We start from the raw sequence: 18,461 nt of genomic DNA on the forward strand, positions 1-18,461 counted from the left end.
GTTGAGACGTCATGTCAGTAAAATATAATATTTTTTAACAAATCGATCGATGAAGGACTAGATCTTTATTTTCTAAATAAGCCCACAATTAGTTTTCGAACTAGAATTGGCACCGCAAAACGCTTTTTCAAAAAAGGGTTTCGTGGACGGGCATTTTCCACAAAACCACATAATATTTTTCAACAAAAAAATTTCAGGCACTAGATCGATACCGAAAAAGTTTTGTAGTGTCTTGGAAAATAATCATGAAAAATGTACTTTTTTGGGCTTTACAAGTGGGGGTCACCCTTAAGAAAACTATAAAACAGTTTTTGATGAAAAAAACATTCTCGTCTTCATTATTAGGCCGGAAACTTTACTAGTTCCCCTCGTATACGATTTTTGGATCAAACGGAAACAATTTAGGTGTTCCAAAACATGTTTATCGGAAATGCTTTATGTATAACTATAACGGATTTTCATTTCAAGATGTGTAGTATAATTTTTCTTTTGCAATCATTTAGTTGTCTAGCTGTTTATTTAATTTTATATGGACTTTACTGTAAACAAACTCACAGTTTGTGTTACATCCTTTAGTGTTGTTGTTTGTTTAGATTTGCTGTTGTTTGATACAAAAAAAAATCAAAACCAAACATGAAAAGAAATACTTACGTTGTATTCTCAATAGTATCGTTATCTGATCGGCATCAACAAAGTCCGATGTTATACGCATTGCCCGGCACGTATATTCACCAGCATCTGCTTGTGTTACATCCTTTATCACAAGTCCATCGGAAAAGGGTACATATTTAGACGTTATATTGGTACCATTATATGCTGTAAGTAAATCAAATTAGTTGCAGCATTGCACAGAAAAAGGCAAGCAGTTCATAAGGATTGCAGGAAAAGATGAAGAAAAAACGAGACAGAAAAAAAACAAAGATAATAAGTTTAAAGTGGTAAGTAAGTTACAGTTTATCTATCTACATAGTATGATATTGTATTGTTGTTTTTCTTACAAAACAAATGCTTACAGCTTAATTAGTAATTTCTTTCTTTTGCTTATTTTCTTCTTATTTTGAACACAAAAGTATAGAATTTCATTTTAAGAACAACTTTCCATGAGAAATTCGGGATTATGCATTAGAATGGTCTGAGTTTGTGGTGTGAGTACGATCAAAAAGAATATAGAAATCTGTCAAACCGTATAGAATGGCACACGAATGTCGTGATAAACGAGAAAGCATATTTTGTTATTTAATTTCAAAGGGTTCCGATGTGGAATGTTTTCTGTAAAGTATAAAACTACCATTTAAGGCAATAAACATCTGATAAAAAAACTTCTACGTTTGTCATGAAATTTGGCACTCGTCTTTTATATTTGCAAGAAAAATGTCATATTCATAGAAGGGCCAAGTAAAAATATTCTTTAATAAATCCACGCCTTGAAGGGCCAAGTAAAAATATTCTTTAATGAATCCCGGCCTTGAAGGGCCAAGTAAAAATATTCTTTAATGAATCCCGGCCTTGAAGGGCCAACTAAAAATATTCTTTAATGAATCCCGGCCTTGAAGGGCCAAGTAAAAATATTCTTTAATGAATCCCGGACTTGAAGGGCCAAGTAAAAATATTCTTTAATGAATCCCGACCTTGAAGGGCCAAGTAAAAATATTCTTTAACGAATCCCGGCCTTGAAGGGCCAAGTAAAAATATTCTTTAATGAATCCCGGCCTTGAAGGGCCAAGTAAAAATATTCTTTAATGAATCCCGGCCTTGAAGGGCCAAGTAAAAATATTCTTTAATGTATCCCGGCCTTGAAGGGCAAAGTAAAAATATTCTTTAATGAATCCCGGCCTTGAAGGGCCAAGTAAAAATATTCTTTAATGAATCCCGGCCTTGAAGGCCAAGTAAAATATTCTTTAATAAATGCACGCCTTGAAGGGTCAAGTAAAAATATTCTTTAATAAATCCACGCCTTGCAGGGCCAAGTAAAAATATTCTTTAATAAATGCACGCCTTGCAGGGCTAAGTACAAATATTCTTTAATAAATCCACGCATTGAAGGGACAAGTAAAAATATCATGAAAAACTGGTTTACTGAATTCAATCGTGGCCGACACAAGACAAAAAATGAAGGTCGTCAGGATCTCACAAAATAGGTCGTTGTGCCACAAAAAAATTAAAGCGTGCTTGAACGGATAATGACCGACAAGACCGCCATGTTATATACCGTGGGATAGAGGTATCCTTGGGCATTTCTTCTACCAACTAACATTTGAGTATGTATGAACACCTGGCCGCAAAAGTGGATTTTTATCGCTAGATCCAGCAAAATTGGACAATCACTCAAAAAGTGGCTCTTCTGGATTGGTGCAAAGAAATCGTTAATAAAAACGATCGTTGTGCTTCAAACGACGTTTATAAGATCATCACAGACAAAAAATCTTGGATATATGCTTAGGAGCCCGAAACAAAACAGGAATCGACCGTTTAGGCCTTCGAAAGCGAACCAAATCCAACGAAAGTTGTTCATACAAGAAGCACTTCGAACGAAGCAAATGGTCGCATGTTTCTTCCGTAAAACTGACCGTGTGGCGACTATACAGCTTCAGAAGTGTAGGGCGGTAATTCTGAGTGGTACACTATAATTGTTTTGCCAGAAGTCTTCTGAGAAATTCAAAAAACGAACAAGAGAAGACGAATCATTCTGCATCATTACAGTGCAAGCTCTCAAACATCGATTCAAAGTAGCGCCTGTTTAACCCAACAAAACGTGGAATTGATGGGTCATCCGCAATACAGCCCTGACCGGGGATCCAATGACTTTATTTAATTCCAGCATATCAAGAAAAAAAGGGCGTGGTCAACGATTTTCGTAGCCAGAAGATGCTGTAAAATCGTTAAAAACCCATGTCTTGGAGGTGTCTAAATTGGAGTGGAAAAAGGAATGCAACAATTGGTTTGATCGCATGAAAAAACGTATAAATCAAGCTGGAGGTTACTTAAGAAACCAATAAAACTATTTTTGATGGTAAATATTCGCGTTTTCATTGTTAGGCTAGGAAGTTATCGTTCAGCCCTCGGACTATGATCTTTCTCTACGTTCAGTCTAATTCCTTGGAGGAGAATAATATCCTAACTAATGATAAACACTTTATACTGATAATTTTCTGTGTGGAGGTTTTCTACCCATTGAAATTTCAAAATACAAAGATACATCCACTTCAGAAGGAAAATGCAGCAACCCTCTCTAAAAAAGCTCACATGGGGCATCATCGTTGTTCTTTTTATGCTCTGACTACACACAATACCAAATTACAGCAATCTCGGTTTGAAGATTTGACAAAAAAAGAACCCTTGAAATACATAAAATTGGGCAATACCGGTTCATGGGGTTAGACTAGAATCTACCGGATATATACATATTTTTGTATATGGATATTTTTTGCGAGTAAGCTTTCTATCTTCTGGGATCACAAAATTCCAATTAATCCCCATTCGGTAGGAAAATGTGACTAAAATAAAAAAAAAAAACAAGTAAAAAAGAATCAGTCGGCTTTACCGACAGGGATATACCCTCAGCCTATGTGAATTGAAACTTTCATCTACGGACAGATCGAATGTATTTAGGGTCTTTTCAGAATTTTGTGGCCCTTTTTGGACATTTGAAATTGTTGACAAAAAAATTAACTAAAATTAAGATTAAAGTTCAAAAGTGTTGCGAAGGAGGTTTTTAAATGAATGGACTTACATACTCCATTATAGAAGTGGATTTTATTTTGGGAGTCATATCTTTTGGACCAGTATGCCAGGAAGCATGGACATGTTCACGGAAAACATATTATCGCTGTAAACAGGACCACAACGAACAGCATCGGTATACGTTTCCAAAGGATCTTCGTACAGACCCTAAACTGCACTTAGACATAAATGTTGAACTTTTGTGGGGGAGGTACCCTAACGAGAAGACCGATATGGGCATTTTTAGAAGCTAAACTAAATTTGGGCAAAATATTAAAAGATCCAAATTTTGGACCAAATTAGTTGGCTCGTTCAAGAGGTATCTTGCATACCTATTAAGTGACATTTTTTTAAATATTGAGGGGAAGTACCGGAAGTAGTGGACCGGTACGTACTGGAACTGAACGTAAGTTTGGACAAAATCTGATGAAGGCCAAATTTTGGACCAAATCGGTTGATCACTTCGAGGGCTATTCAGCCAAGCCAATAAATAGGGTTTCATAGGGTTTTTTTCTGAAGAAGTATGGATTTGCCCCTGAAAAAAATTTTGCCGTCGTAATTGAGGTAGCGAATGCAAGTAGCTGCAACAAAAATCCAAAGTGATTCGAGAGCAGGCCTTAAAGTGAACTTATTCAAAATTTGTTGTGGCAGGTACCCGAAGGAGTGGACAAATATGGTCCATATTCGAACCTGATCTATATCTGTTAGATATATTAGGATGTGTAATGTATGAACCAAATCGCTGACTCCTTTTAAGAGTTATCGTGCGCACAATTGTTCCGAACATTTTTTAACTTTTGTGGGGGAGGTCTAAAGGAGTGGACCGATATGGCTTATATTCCAACTTAAACTAAGTTAGGACAAACTATTACGAAGCCAAAAATTTGGGCCGAAACGGCAGATACGTTCGAGAGTTATCTTTGCCTCCAACCAGTAAACACGGGGTAATAGGGGTGTTTTGCACCTTTCAGGCTATTTTCTCAGGAAGCATAGACTTGCCCCTGATGAAACGTATACCGTTGTATGTGGGTCATTGAAAACATGTTGCTAAAACAAAAATCAAAGCAATTCGAGAGCAGGTCCTAAAACTGAACTTTTTCGAAATTTTGAGTGGGAGGTACCCGAAGGAGTGGACCGATTGAGTCCAGATTGGAACCTCATCTAAGTCTGGAAGAACCAAATCGGTTACTCCCTTCAAGAGTTATCGTGCCCACAAATTTTTCGAACATTTTTTGTGGGGGATGTACCGGAAGGAGTGGACCGATATAACCCATCTTCGAACTTAACCTAATTTTGGACCGAATCGGTTGATCCGTTCGAGAGTTATTGTGCGCTCCAGCCAGACAGACAGACGGACGGACATGGCTAAATCAACTCCAAATTTTCTGAAACACATTTCGTCCAAATATACTTGGGGTCTAAAACCATTATTTCGATGAGGCACACTGTGGGGTATAAAAAGAAGAAAAGCAAACCCCTCTACAATTGAAGACCCTCACAAATGATCTGCGAGTATTCTTTATATTGGACTCCAAAGCAATTCTTTTTTAAATAATTCGATACGAATAATTCAAACAGCCGGTTTTGTTGGCCGACGTAACCTTTGTTCTTTGCCAGCTCTAGTACAAACCTGATATTATCGCCTTACAGGAAGTGCGATGGAACCGGACTGACGTAAAAACCACAAACGATTATGCACTGTATTATAGCTGCCATGAAACGAAACTTGAGCTATGTGTTGCATTTATGTTAAATCGGAGGCTCAAAAATCTCGTCTCCAGCTTCACACCGGTTGATTCTCATCACAACCACACAATCCGTATAAAAGCAAAGTTTTTTAACATCAGTCTCATCTGCGCCCATGCCCCGACCGAAGAGAAAGATGAACAGACCAAGAATTCTACGAGCGCCTAGAGAGAGCATATGACCGCTGCCCTGCCCATGACATTAAGATTGTTCTAGGAGATTGTAATGCTAAAATTGGGAGGGAAAATATCTTTGTTTCCACGGTCGGTAAGTTTAGCCTTCATGAGGTAACATCCGACAACGGAATCAGGCTGATCAATTTTGCAATTTCGAGAAGCGAACATCAATTCGAAAGGTACTCAAATTTGTAGGTATTCAAATTTGTCATCTCACAAAGCAGCAGAGGTGTGCAACCAGCTTCCCGCAGATGACATTGAAATCTCAACCTGATATCAGTAAGGAATTCACAGGGAAAGTTCAGCATCATGTGATGGATCGCGTTATTCTCGTTGTCATGGAAGATGAGCTCTCTTTTGTAAACTTAAATAAATCCCTATCGTCTGAAATACAGGCTCGAACTCTCGTGCCATTCTAGCTCTTCTTGCGTTTGTTCTGATGTTGCATATCAGTTGCCTGATCATTGGTTCAGTACCCAGCAAACCAAATGTCTGATGTCCGACAAGTCTGAACAATTTCGGAAGCAACGTCGTTCAGATTTCGTTCCGATTTCTAAACGATTTTTCGGAGCGGAAATAGTTCAGATTTTGTACCGATTTCATTCCGATTTCGGAACGAATGTCGGAAAAAAATTTCCTTTCCGAATTTCCCAAGGATTTTCTTCAGATTTCGTTACGAAATCGGATCGAAATCGATACGATGTCGCTACGACATTTCGTTCCGAAATTATGTCAACCACTTCATACAACTTTCGTTAAGATGTCGTTACGATTTCGGATGTATCGTCCGAATTTTGTTCCGATTTCGTTACGATGTCGGTACGATTGGTTTGCTGGGTAGTTATTTGTTCCACGCTAATTTGAAGATCTATCGGTAACTCTGAATGACTACCCAAAAGCTCTCAAATGTTTGAAGACTGACAAGAAAAAGATGCATCTCCAATCAACTTTGCCCAAAGAAACCAGTGCTGTGAGTTTTGCAAGACTTATACAACTTCTGCCATAAAAAGCACAACCTCTCACTGAGAGCCCTAATGTAAGAACACTTAATCGTCTTCTACGAGAATATCTCAAGGTATTCTATGGCCAACCATGGTCTCATACGAGAAGATGACAAAGTCTTCTAGGAGAAGACCTCATGGTCTTGGATGACAAGACTTCATGGCCTTCTAAGAGAAGATCTCAGGGGTTTCTATGAGAAGACATCATGGTCTGTTATGAAAAGACCTCATAGCCTTCAAATGCCAGACCTAGAATATTTGGTATTGAAAATTTACTATATCGATCCACATTTTGATATAGCCGCATAGAACTATATATCACGACGTTCGGTCTTTTTAAAGTTTTAGTCTCATTATCACACCGAAATAGCAGATATTTAATATTTAATCTTCGTTGGGCGCGCAGAAATGTGTTGCTATTGGTCCATGGTTTGAGATAGCACCCATAAAACGTTATCTCCCGATTTTCGGTATTGCCAAAGGTTTAGTCTCATTATCACACCAAAGTGGCTGACATGTCCTATTAGTCTTTGTTGGGAGCGCTTAACTTTCCCCCAGAAATTTGTTGCTACAGGTACATGTTTTGATCTCCATAGAACGGTACCTTCAAATTTTTGGTATTTTAATGGTTTTAGCATTATTATCACACCGACATAACTAAAATTGCGGTTTTATTCTTCGTTGAACTTGTCCCCAGAAATGTTTTGCTATAGGTCCACGTTTTGGGATAGCCTCCATAGAAGCTACCGATTCGGTAATGAAATTTGGTATTTACTTCGCCAGGGGTATACAACATTCTTAGAGAGAATTGTAAGTATAGATCCGCGATTTAGAATAGCCCTGTGTAATGGTACCGCCAAATTTGTTTGTATGTCGTAGATTCTTTGTCACATTTTTGGACCGAAGTGTGGATCTAAAAGTTTTATTCGGAAAATTCTTAATACAGGGCAATGTTATGGAAGGGAATCCGTGGCGGAGGAGCTTAGTACTTTCATAAAGTAACGGCACGTTGATGCTACTAAGAATATTGAATGTGATTGACATCACCTTTGTGGCGTTCGGTCTGGGAACCAATCATTTCGTTTGGATTTGCCTCGGATCGTACTGCATCACACAGCTTCACAGTCACTCGTAGCCTCAGGTAGCTGAGAGAATTTTTCTGCTGATCGAATACTATTGGTAAATTCTTGAAATCCGAACGCGAAATCATTCAAAGAGCTGGGCCCCTACAATGGTAATGCTTAAGCAACTGGATGAACCGGGAGTTGAATATTTGACAAGTGTCCTCAATTTATCGATAGCCACCCATATTATACCATGAGCATGAAAAGTTTGCAATGTGATCCCGCTATTGAAGCCAGGCAAGGGTAGCAGCAAAGGCGAATCCTACAGCCAGATTTCCTTCTTGTCGTCAGTAACGACGATTCTAGAGGCACTACTTTTCCCATTTGAGGATATCATCATGTAAGCGGATGATTTTACGAAACATAGCGTAGAGTCCTATCATTGAGGAATCCTAGTTTTTACCGGTTCATTGGTACAGCAAAATTTTGTGCATGCAATACCGGCACTACATAGTGCTATGGTCATGAGTATCCCTGCCACAACCTTGTAGATAGATTTAACTATCAAGACACGTGGAAATCAATCAGTGATGACGTGATATGTTCAGCGATTTCAGGAGCACCATGTGGCAATAATAGAGATACTGTTTCCAATGATTTAAAAGTGACGTAAAATACGATAACATAGACAGCATATTTTGCAGTAAAAAGGCCAGGAAAATAAGTCTTATTATGGCGTTCGACCTGAGGTGTCTTTTCTTGAAAAGAAAACTGTTTGAACAGAGTATACATATATTTGAAGTTTAAATTGAGATTCTGAAATGTTTTCCAAATCAAAAAAAAAAAAAAAAAAAAAAAACAAAAAAAAAAAAAAATCAACGTATCTTGTTTTAAGAGATTGGTCTTGTAAGTGTTTTCTACCAAGAAGAGCAGGTACATAATCCTACAATCTATAGTTCAATACAATACTTACTTGGAATAAGGTCTCCATTAAACTGCCATGTTATTGTTGGCGCTGGTTCTGCTCTCACTTTACAATAGACCGTGGCATCACGACCATCTCGTGCAGATTGGACCATTTCCACTTTGTCAAAGGTGATTCTTTCTGTTAAGTGAAAAAAAAACATGTTAAGAAAAGAAAAACAAATCACAATGACAAGGTAAACAAAGAACAAAATGAATGACGAACAAAAAAAAAACAATAAAACGTATGAATTACGTAAGCCATTAGTATAATCTTAAGCTTCTTGGTGTTAACCTATTGGTATTTAAGATCTCTTGAATACCTTCCGAACAGAATAAAGAGAACAACGAAATAAATAACAAACAAAGGAAAAATAATGGATGAACCTAACGACAATAAAACCAACAAAACCAAAAAAGTCAACAATTGAACATTCCAGTTGAAATGAAAATTGGAAAAACAAAAGAAAAAAGACAGAAGTTAAACTCAAAACAAAAACAGAAATGATAACAACAAATTTGCAACAGATGGATGGTCAGGGAGCTTTTGTACCCGGAAAAATGAATGCCTTCAGTCGAACAAAAAAAAGTCGAACAAAAAACCATAACAAAAGAAAACGTAACAACAGCAACAACAAGGAACATTCAAGTAAACCAAAAAGTTGAACGAAAAATTTATTTGTCCAATTGCGGCAATACATACCAAACACAGATAACTCAAATGTTTTTCTTTCCTTCTTTTCCTTGGTACTGCCTTCACATGTCCAGTTACCAGAATCTTCCAGTGCCATATGTTCGAACACTAAGGCCGTTGATTCTGTAATAAATGTTAGATGTTCATACATTCATATGTTGAGGTGAAATGAAATAGTCAGAAGAATAAAAAAATAGGAAGAAGAATAAATTATAAGTCGTTCTGCCTAAAAATATTGATTTATTTTTTTGTTTTGCCTTATTAAGGCGAAGGTCATTTTTAGAGTGATATTTGAATTAATTCTCTTTCGAGTTGAGCTATTTAGACCTAATAGGTACATTGAAAAATTAGGAATCCACCGAAGTCCCACACATTCAACCACTATGCTACGTTTCACGGGTGGTTAGACCGATCATCAGGCATATTGAATGGTGGTTTTTAGTGGGTGGACGAAGGCTAAGCTTGGAGACTAGCATTTATATCACAAATCATTCGAAATTTGTATATTCGAATTATTTATTTATTTTAATGTAAGGCCATGTTTATATTATAGCGTTTTGCAGGGTTAACCTTCTTTTTGAGGATTTATTTGAAATATAAGCAATGGAATTGACATTTAAAACCCAGTGGGTTTGTTAAATCCGGTTATATATAAACGTACTATTAGTCATTTAATTCCAAACCTTTCCTATAGTCCGACTTGGCTGGTAACCCTATTTTTCAATGCTTTATTACAAATACTAAGGCAGCTTTTTTCCACCTTTATTTTATTTGTTCTTCTGTATCAGAAGATTTTGATCATCAATATTTGTCATCGGAATGACAAGTTGATGGTGGCTTAGAACGCTAAGACGCCTGCAACCGTGTCACTTGGTTGTTGGGGTCCCAGGTTCGAATCCCAGCCTGGCTCATGCTGAAATCATTTTTTTATTTTGCCTTATTAAGGCGAAGGTCATTTTTAGAGTGATATTTGAATTAATTCTCTTTCGAGTTGAGCTATTTAGACCTAATAGGTACATTGAAAAATTAGGAATCCACCGAAGTCCCACACATTCAACCACTATGCTACGTTTCACGGGTGGTTAGACCGATCATCAGGCATATTGAATGGTGTTTTTTAGTGGTCTATTAGGTCTAAATAGCTCAACTCGAAAGAGAATTAATTCAAATATTGATTTATTTTTAAATTAATTTCTCGTTGGAAATCGAGTTTTATGACCAATAATGCATCTGAAAAATATAATACAGTGCCTAAATGGCTTATGCGGCAATAGAAAAAAGTTCTCAGACACTATTTTCTGAATTTTTATTTATTAAAACTATCATCTATACTTAACTTTGGACCTCAAATTCTAGAGATATGAACAATGAAATGCCCAATAGATGTATTGGTTAGCTGGGAATTGAATAAGCATTTGAGGGTCAGCTGTGAGAGTTTCAGAGCAAAAATTCGGATGTTAGGGAACCATCGACCGCTAAACAAGTCTATAGCGTCTCTAAAATATCCAATATTCGTGTCACGTTCACTCCATAAGGATGATAAATATATGCACTGAAGCGTTGAATTCCATCTTTTAGAAAAACAATTAAAAAATAATCCTTCGACTAAGTTTACAGCTAAATACCCTTAATATATGATTGTACAAAACAAAAAAAGACGCAAGGAAAGGATCAAGATCGGGCGGATACGACCATATGATACACTAACCACCACGAATTAAATCGGACATACGGAGCGTATTTGGTGCATCAAATATATGAAATCGGGCGAAAATTGTATATAGTAAGTAGCTATATTGAAACCTGAAGCATTTTTCACCAAAAGTAATAGAGTTCATCCTTTGGACAAATAAATTACCATCCTCAATTCTCACCCGGATTGAATAAAATACTAACATGCATGGACGGGAGGACATGCAAAAAATCGACTCAAAAAGTGATTCTACCAATGTATATTCCTAAAATACACTATGGGCTTATCTCGCATCGTACATTTTTATGCATTTTTGTGCGATAGGTATCACAAACAGAGGTCCTAATTATTCCACAGACAAGTCCAATCAACACAGCCCACACGAATAAAATCAATATGCCATCATATATGACAAGAACACAACTTGGAGGATGGTTTTGGAACATTCGGGGAAGTACGGAGAATATAATAATAGCGCTGTGATAAATATCACAAGGACTACCTCTTATGAAAACTTTAACTTATGACGTAGTGGCCCTAAACATTGGGGCTCATATCTCCAACGTTATTGCCTTCCCCTATAAATAAAGTTATAATCACATGGACTACCTGCTATTAAAATTTAACACGATATAAGAGGTGGCCTAACACTGGATTTAAGTGCTACTGATTAGGCCGACATGTTGGAACTAGATTTTTATACGGATTCTTCTTCTTTATTTGCATATCCGTTGTCCGGATTTTAAGCGATCATACATTTTGTTACATTCTTATTGGAAATATTTATTTTATGTGGAAAGCGATAGTTGTCTGTTTTTAGCTGCTGTAAGAAGACTGAGTTCATCACGGTATCCGGTCCAGTCTTGAATATTTTTTAGCCAGGACAGTTCTCTTCGACCTCTTCCTTCAACTTGGGATTTGAGAATTATCTGCAGTATCTTATATTTATTGTTCCTCATCAAATGTCCCAAATAAGAAATTTTTCGGGTTTTGATTTTCATTAACTGTCGTTGTTCATTCATTCTTCTTAAGACTTCAGTATTTGACACTCGATCGGTCCATGGAATTTTGAGCACACGTCGGTATGTCCACATTTCAAAAGCTTCCAGTTTCTTCTCGTCTGCTGATTTTACAGTCCATGTTTCAGCACCGTATAATAGAACTGACCATACATAGCATTTGATAAACCGTTTTTTAAGTTCAATATTGATGTCGTGGCTGTTTAGTACTTTTCTGTACTTGAGAAACGCTTCTCTCGCCATTTCTATCCGACATCTTATTTCTTTGGAAGACTCCCATTGCTCATTTAATTGCACTCCCAAGTATTTATACGATTTTACTCTCTCTATTTCTGATTCACTGATTTTTAGTGAGGAGTCGTAAACATTGTTACTCTTACTAATGATCATAAATTTTGTCTTATTGAGATTAATATGTAATCCGTACAAATTACTTGTTTCGTTGAGAGAATTAAGGAGATTTTGGAGGCCACCTAAAGAGCTCGCTACTATCATGGTGTCATCAGCGTTTCGTATATTGTTAATGAAATGCCCATGTATTTTTATTCCAATCCTCTTTCCTTCTACACACTCTCGAAAAATCTGTTCCGCATATATATTAAATAATAATGGTTCTGAGTATACACCCCTGTCGAACACCTTTGCATATTGTTATTTCATCGGATGTTTCACCGGATACTTCTACTGATGCTGTCTGGTTCCGGTAAAGATTTTGTATGCATCTTAGTTCTTTGGGTTCAATACCTATTGATGTTAGAATTTCAACCAGTTTGTCGTGTCGAACTGTGTCATATGCCTTTTCGTAGTCCACGAAACAAATAAATATGTCTTTTTGGACATCGCAACACTTCTGGATGAGCACTTGAACACCAAGCAGTGCTTCCCGGGTTCCCATTCCCTCCTTAAATCCAAATTGGGTTTCTCCCATTGCTGCTTCACATTTAGTGTATATTCTTTTGTGAATTATGCGTAGAAAAATTTTTAAGGCGTGACTCATTAGACTAATTATTCTATAATCGTTGCAATTCCTGGCGTTTGCTTTCTTTGGTATGGGAACAAATGTAGATTTCAGCCAATCACGTGGATATTGTCCTGTGTCGTATATATCGTTGAAGAGTTTCACAAACAGTTGTATATTATTTTCATCGATTAATTTGAGCAATTCAGCGGGAATTTCGTCTGGTCCCACAGCTTTTCTGTCCTTCAGGGTTTTTATTGCATAGACGACTTCTTCTTTGGTAATAGGATTTTCGCTTTCAAGGGAATTTTCATTGCGATTATAGTCTGATCTGTTCTGATCTGTAAATAATTTTGATATGTATTCCTTCCATACTTGCTTTTGTTTTGAGATTTCAAAAACGGGTTGGTTGTTATCGTCAAAGAGTATATTTGGCGGTTTTCTTCTGTATATTCCGGCTGTTTCTTTCAGCTTTTTGTGCAAATTAAAGTCGTCGTGGAGTGTTTGCAGGGTTTCAGTTTCTTCACATTTACGTTTGATTTGTTCATTTTTAGCGATGCGCGTTGCGATTCTTATTTCTTTATTGACTTCCCAATATCTTTCAAAGTTTACGTTTTTGATTTTTTTCCTTTCTAATCGAAGTTCTCTGATCTCATCAGTCATCCACTCTTCATATTTTGGGGCTGGATCCTTTTTTAAAGTATTTCTCATAGTATTTTTGATAATATCCTTAACATCATTCCATACAGTTTCTATACCATCTTGCTGGATTATTCTGAGGTCGGAGTTAATAGTATACGCAACTGCTCGTCTAATTATGGGATTGCTTAATTTATTGATATCGGGTTTCGGTATATTCTTTTTACGTCTAATTGTTGCCAGTTTTGTCCGAACATTTGCCATAAGAAGGTTATGATCTGATGGTATATCCGCTCCAGGATATGTAGAGCATTTTGTTATACAGGAGCTAAAACGTCTGTTAATCAGAATATAATTTATTTGATTACGAACCACATTATTTATATGGTCCCGTGGGGATTTCCATGTATATAATCTTCTTGGATGGAGTTGAAATAGTGTATTTGATATTACACAGTTGTGTTCTTGGCAGAACTGTACAAGTCTATTTCCCCTTTCGTTTCTCTCCCCCAATCCATGCTTTCCTGTGACGCCAGTTACATGTTCATTGCCAACTTTGGCATTGAAATCACCCTGTATGATGGTTAATTCGTGGGGTTTTGTCATTTTCAAAAGTTTTCCTATTTCGTCGTAAAATTGTTCAACTTCATCTGAACTTCCATCACAAGTGGGCGCATAGACTTGAATTATATTCATGTTTATTGGTTTTCCATTTATTTTTACCAACATTGTTCTTTCAGACATTGGGACATATCCAGCTTCGCAATTAGCTATATGATTCTTCATTATAATACCCACGCCTTTTCTATGTACACCGTTTAGGTTTCCGGAGTGGTATACTTTTGTGTTTTCAAATCTAAAATCACCAGAGTCTGTCCACCAAGTTTCGCTGACTCCAAGTATGTCCATGTTTAATCTATTCATTCACATACAGCATTGTTGAGTTTTCCAGTTTCATATAGGCTTCTTACATTCCATGTTCCAATATTTAGTTTTTGTTTTGTTTTACCTCCGGGGATTCTTAGCACCCTCCTTTCGCCGGAGACTGAGGGTCATTCATTCTGCGATGTGTTATTCATTTGTATGATTTTCAAGGAAAATTACTTCAGTGGTTTTCCGTTTCCTTCTGAAGGGTTTAAAGTTTTCCATCTACATATTCAGCCGCTTCAATGGAGTACAGACGCCGTTTACTGCCGCTTATTGTAAGACAGACGCAGCTACCTGTTGGTCCGCGGGACGTTTTTGATTTCCGTCCTACCACCCATATCTGGGAAGCATTCCCCTATCCGCCACCTGGGGACGCGCCCAATAGGGGTTACAGGTTCCCCGAATGGGGAGTTTTAAATTAATACTTTTGACGGAATATCAGATCAAGAAGTGTGGATTTTTTAGGAATATTTTTTGAAGGAATATCAGATCAAGAAGCGTTGATTTTTTAGGAATATTTTTTAAGGAATAACAGATCATAAAGCGTGGGTTTTTTGGGAATATTTTTCGAAGGAATATCAGATCAAGAAGCGTGGATTTTTTTGAAAAATATTTGTTGATGGAATATCAGATCAAGAAGAGTGGATTTTTTAGGAATATTTTTTAAGGAATAAAAGATCAAGAAGCGTGGATTTTTCTGAAAAATATTTGTTGATGGAGTATCAGATCAAGAAGCGTTGATTTTTTTAAGAATATTTTTTGAATGAATATCAGATCAAGAAGCGTGGATTTTTCGGGAATTTTTTTTTGAAGGAATGTCAGATCATTTTTAGGCATATTTTTTGAAGGAATATCAGATCAAGAAGAGTGGATTTTTCAGGAATATTTTTTGAAGAAATGTCAGATCAAAAAGCGTGAAATTTTTAGGATTATTTTTTGAAGATCAGTGGATTTTTTTCGGAATTTTAGATCTATAAGCGTAGATTTTTTAAAGAACTGCCTTTAACAACAGTTAAAAGCAGTGGCAAACCCTTCTACACAAAAAGCTTTTTGGAAGTCTTCTATGGACAGAAGACCTTTAGAAGGTTTTCTATAGAAATAAGACCCTTTGAAGGTCTTCAACAGATAGAAGATTTTTGAAGGTCTTCTATGGACAGAACAACTTTTGAATGTCTTCTATAGACGGAAGAAGATCTTTTATAGACAGAAGTCCTTATGAAGGTCTTTTAAAAATAGAATATAAATAAAAGCCTTCAAAGGCTCTTCAATAGACAGAAGACCTTTAGAAAGTCTTCTATGGACGAAATAACTATTGAAAGTATTCTATAGACAGAAGAGGTTTTGAATGTCCTCTATATGGTTTTCATAGCTTAAAAACTGGATGTCACCAGATCTGATCATGTTGTAGGGAAGACATTCATCGAACGTGTAGGTTGTATGATCGATCTACGGAGCAGAGAACGAATAGATCGTAACAAGAAATTTGGACATCGGTAAGCTGCAATCACATGAGATAACTACAGCATTGATTAATGAAAGCACTCCTAGTTCCGACAGACAGGGGCATAGTATTGCCCACTCCATGCACACAGCCGCAAAATCCATAGTTGCATACCAGAAAGGTGCACCAGGGAACCCATGTTATCACTGTCGCACAGCGGGAAAAATACCGATCTAGCGTGCAGAAAATCAAAAATTGACTTCAAAGAAACTATAGTAAAGTATTAAACTAGAGGGTTGACTGTACTTAGCGGCATATACAATAATTAGAATTGATTAGTCGGAACGGCATTATAAGAACATACAAATTTATAACGTTCGGCTTCCTACCGTTCCTAGAAAATGGGGAGATGTACGAAAATGAAAGAAGTAAAGGGTCTCCAAATAACTGCTAAATACAAGAACTCTTATTATACCCTCCACCACAAATTATGAATATTCAAAGCAGATTTCAGCTATTTCTTTTGGATGATGTGGCTGAAGCTTTATAAATACCGAAAATCGAGCGATACCGTTCTATGGGGGCTATATCAAAACGTGGACCTATACCGATAATTCCCTGTCGGGATGTTTTATATTTTCAACGAAAACTAAATGCCAAATCTCAGCCAATTAGATATGATGTAATGTTGGATAAGTGGCTAAAACATTCAAAATTACCAAAATCGGGCGGTACCTTTCTTGGGGGGCTATGTTAAAACGTGGACCTGTACCCCCAGCTAAGACTACATACCAAATTTCAGCCATTTCGGTTGGGTAATATGGCAGGAATCTTCAAAATACCGAAAATCGGGAGGTACTGTTCTATCGGAGCTATACCAGAAAAGTATAAAAAATACAAATTTGCTCCATATATCAATAAATGAAGTAAAATGTCAATTTAAAGTTATTCTTATCCAAATTATGGATAAACATACAATAAAACATCGACTTTTATTTTCTGCTCGCTAGATCTGTATTTTTTCCCACTGTGTGTCGTGCTGCTACCGAAGAGAAGAATGATGAATATGGTGCTTCTCTGCGTATATCACGAGAGAGGTATTCGATGCAAAGTGGAGGGGAGTTAGCACAATCTGGAAGGAAAAACATGTCCCGTCGACAAGAAAGGAGTCAATATGGTATGCTAAAAAGTATAGGGGAATATATCTGCTTCTTATTACATATGAGATGGTGTTCAGTATATTGTGAGATTAGACACAGTGGTCTAATCAATCGCTTGCCCGAAACTTACACGATTAATGAAACAATTACAAGAAATATACAAACGACACCCCAAATACCGATGACAACTTTTGGAACACGGAACAGGATAAGAATTGCACAATGGAACGTCAGGACGTTAAGAGAATCTTCAAAACTCGCCCAAGTGGAGAAGCAGATGCTGGAGCTTAAAATCGAAATCCTTGGGATAAGCGAAATGCGGTGGTGCGGAGATGGAGAAATGACATCGGCCAATGGAAATATGGTTATCTATAGTGGGAAAGCGGACAAGAGTGAAAGCGGAGTGGGCTTCATAATTTCGAAAAAAATGAGAAAGTCCCTTCACTCATACAAAGCTGTTTCAGATAGAATAATAACAGCCCGCTTTTACAGCAACATTCGAAAATATGTCACAATTATTCAATGCTACGCGCCCACGGAAGATTCAGACGACTCAGTGAAGGATGCATTCTACGAACAACTTACAGCAATAATAATCTCTATACCATCCAGAGACGTGCTGATACTGACTGGTGACTTTAACGCCAAAATAGGATGCTCAAACCTCGGTCTTGCTCATATAATGGGAAAGCACGGCATAGGCACAAGAAACAATAACGGTGATCGCTTTGTAGAACTTTGTCAGAAATTTCAAATGGCAATAGGTGGTTCCTTATTTCCACACAAACTAATACACAAATATACATGGACATCGCCAGACGGCAACACGCGGAACCAAATAGACCACGTATGTATACGACGGAAATGGAGAAGTTCACTGATCGATGTGCGAAATAAACGCAGTGCAGATATTGACAGCGACCACGAGCTAGTGGTAGCAACACTTAAAATAAAACTAAAGAGCGCACTTAAAAATAATAGAGAGCGGACACAAAAGCGGCTTGACGTCGGAAAATTAAAAAACAGCGGGAAGAGTATGGAGGTAGCAAACCAATTAAGGATGCAAACACAATCCAACATTACAAGATCATGGGAAGATACATGTCATACGCTCAAAACCATTGCGAAAAACCACATAGGATACGAAGAGAAAACAGAACGAAAAGAATGGATTTCCGACATCACTTGGAATTTGATCAAAGAAGGGAATGGCTTAAAACAGAAATCAACACAAAACCCGTGGTATATGGAACAGTATAA

General features: G+C 37.1%; 2 protein-coding genes across 2 annotated transcripts in view; one reads left to right on the forward strand and one right to left on the reverse strand.

Annotated features, from left to right (window-relative positions):
• LOC141393216 (neural cell adhesion molecule 1-like) overlaps positions 1-18,461 on the forward strand; it is a 280,193-nt gene that overhangs the window by 96,412 nt on the left and 165,320 nt on the right. The gene's annotated exons all lie outside the window — the stretch shown is intronic.
• The window catches only part of LOC141395048 (uncharacterized), a 77,800-nt gene that overhangs the window by 38,244 nt on the left and 21,095 nt on the right, over positions 1-18,461 (reverse strand). Inside the window, exons 3-5 of the mRNA XM_073970428.1 lie at positions 9,374-9,487; positions 8,681-8,812; positions 652-816 (exon numbers count right to left, since the gene is read on the reverse strand). Of these exons, the coding sequence (XP_073826529.1) occupies positions 652-816; positions 8,681-8,812; positions 9,374-9,487 (411 nt within the window). The remainder of the gene's footprint in view (positions 1-651; positions 817-8,680; positions 8,813-9,373; positions 9,488-18,461) is intronic.

This window comes from Musca autumnalis, unplaced genomic scaffold, assembly GCF_047663935.1.
Source record: "Musca autumnalis isolate F117 unplaced genomic scaffold, ASM4766393v1 scaffold_2, whole genome shotgun sequence".
In the NCBI taxonomy this organism is placed as follows: domain Eukaryota; kingdom Metazoa; phylum Arthropoda; class Insecta; order Diptera; family Muscidae; genus Musca; species Musca autumnalis.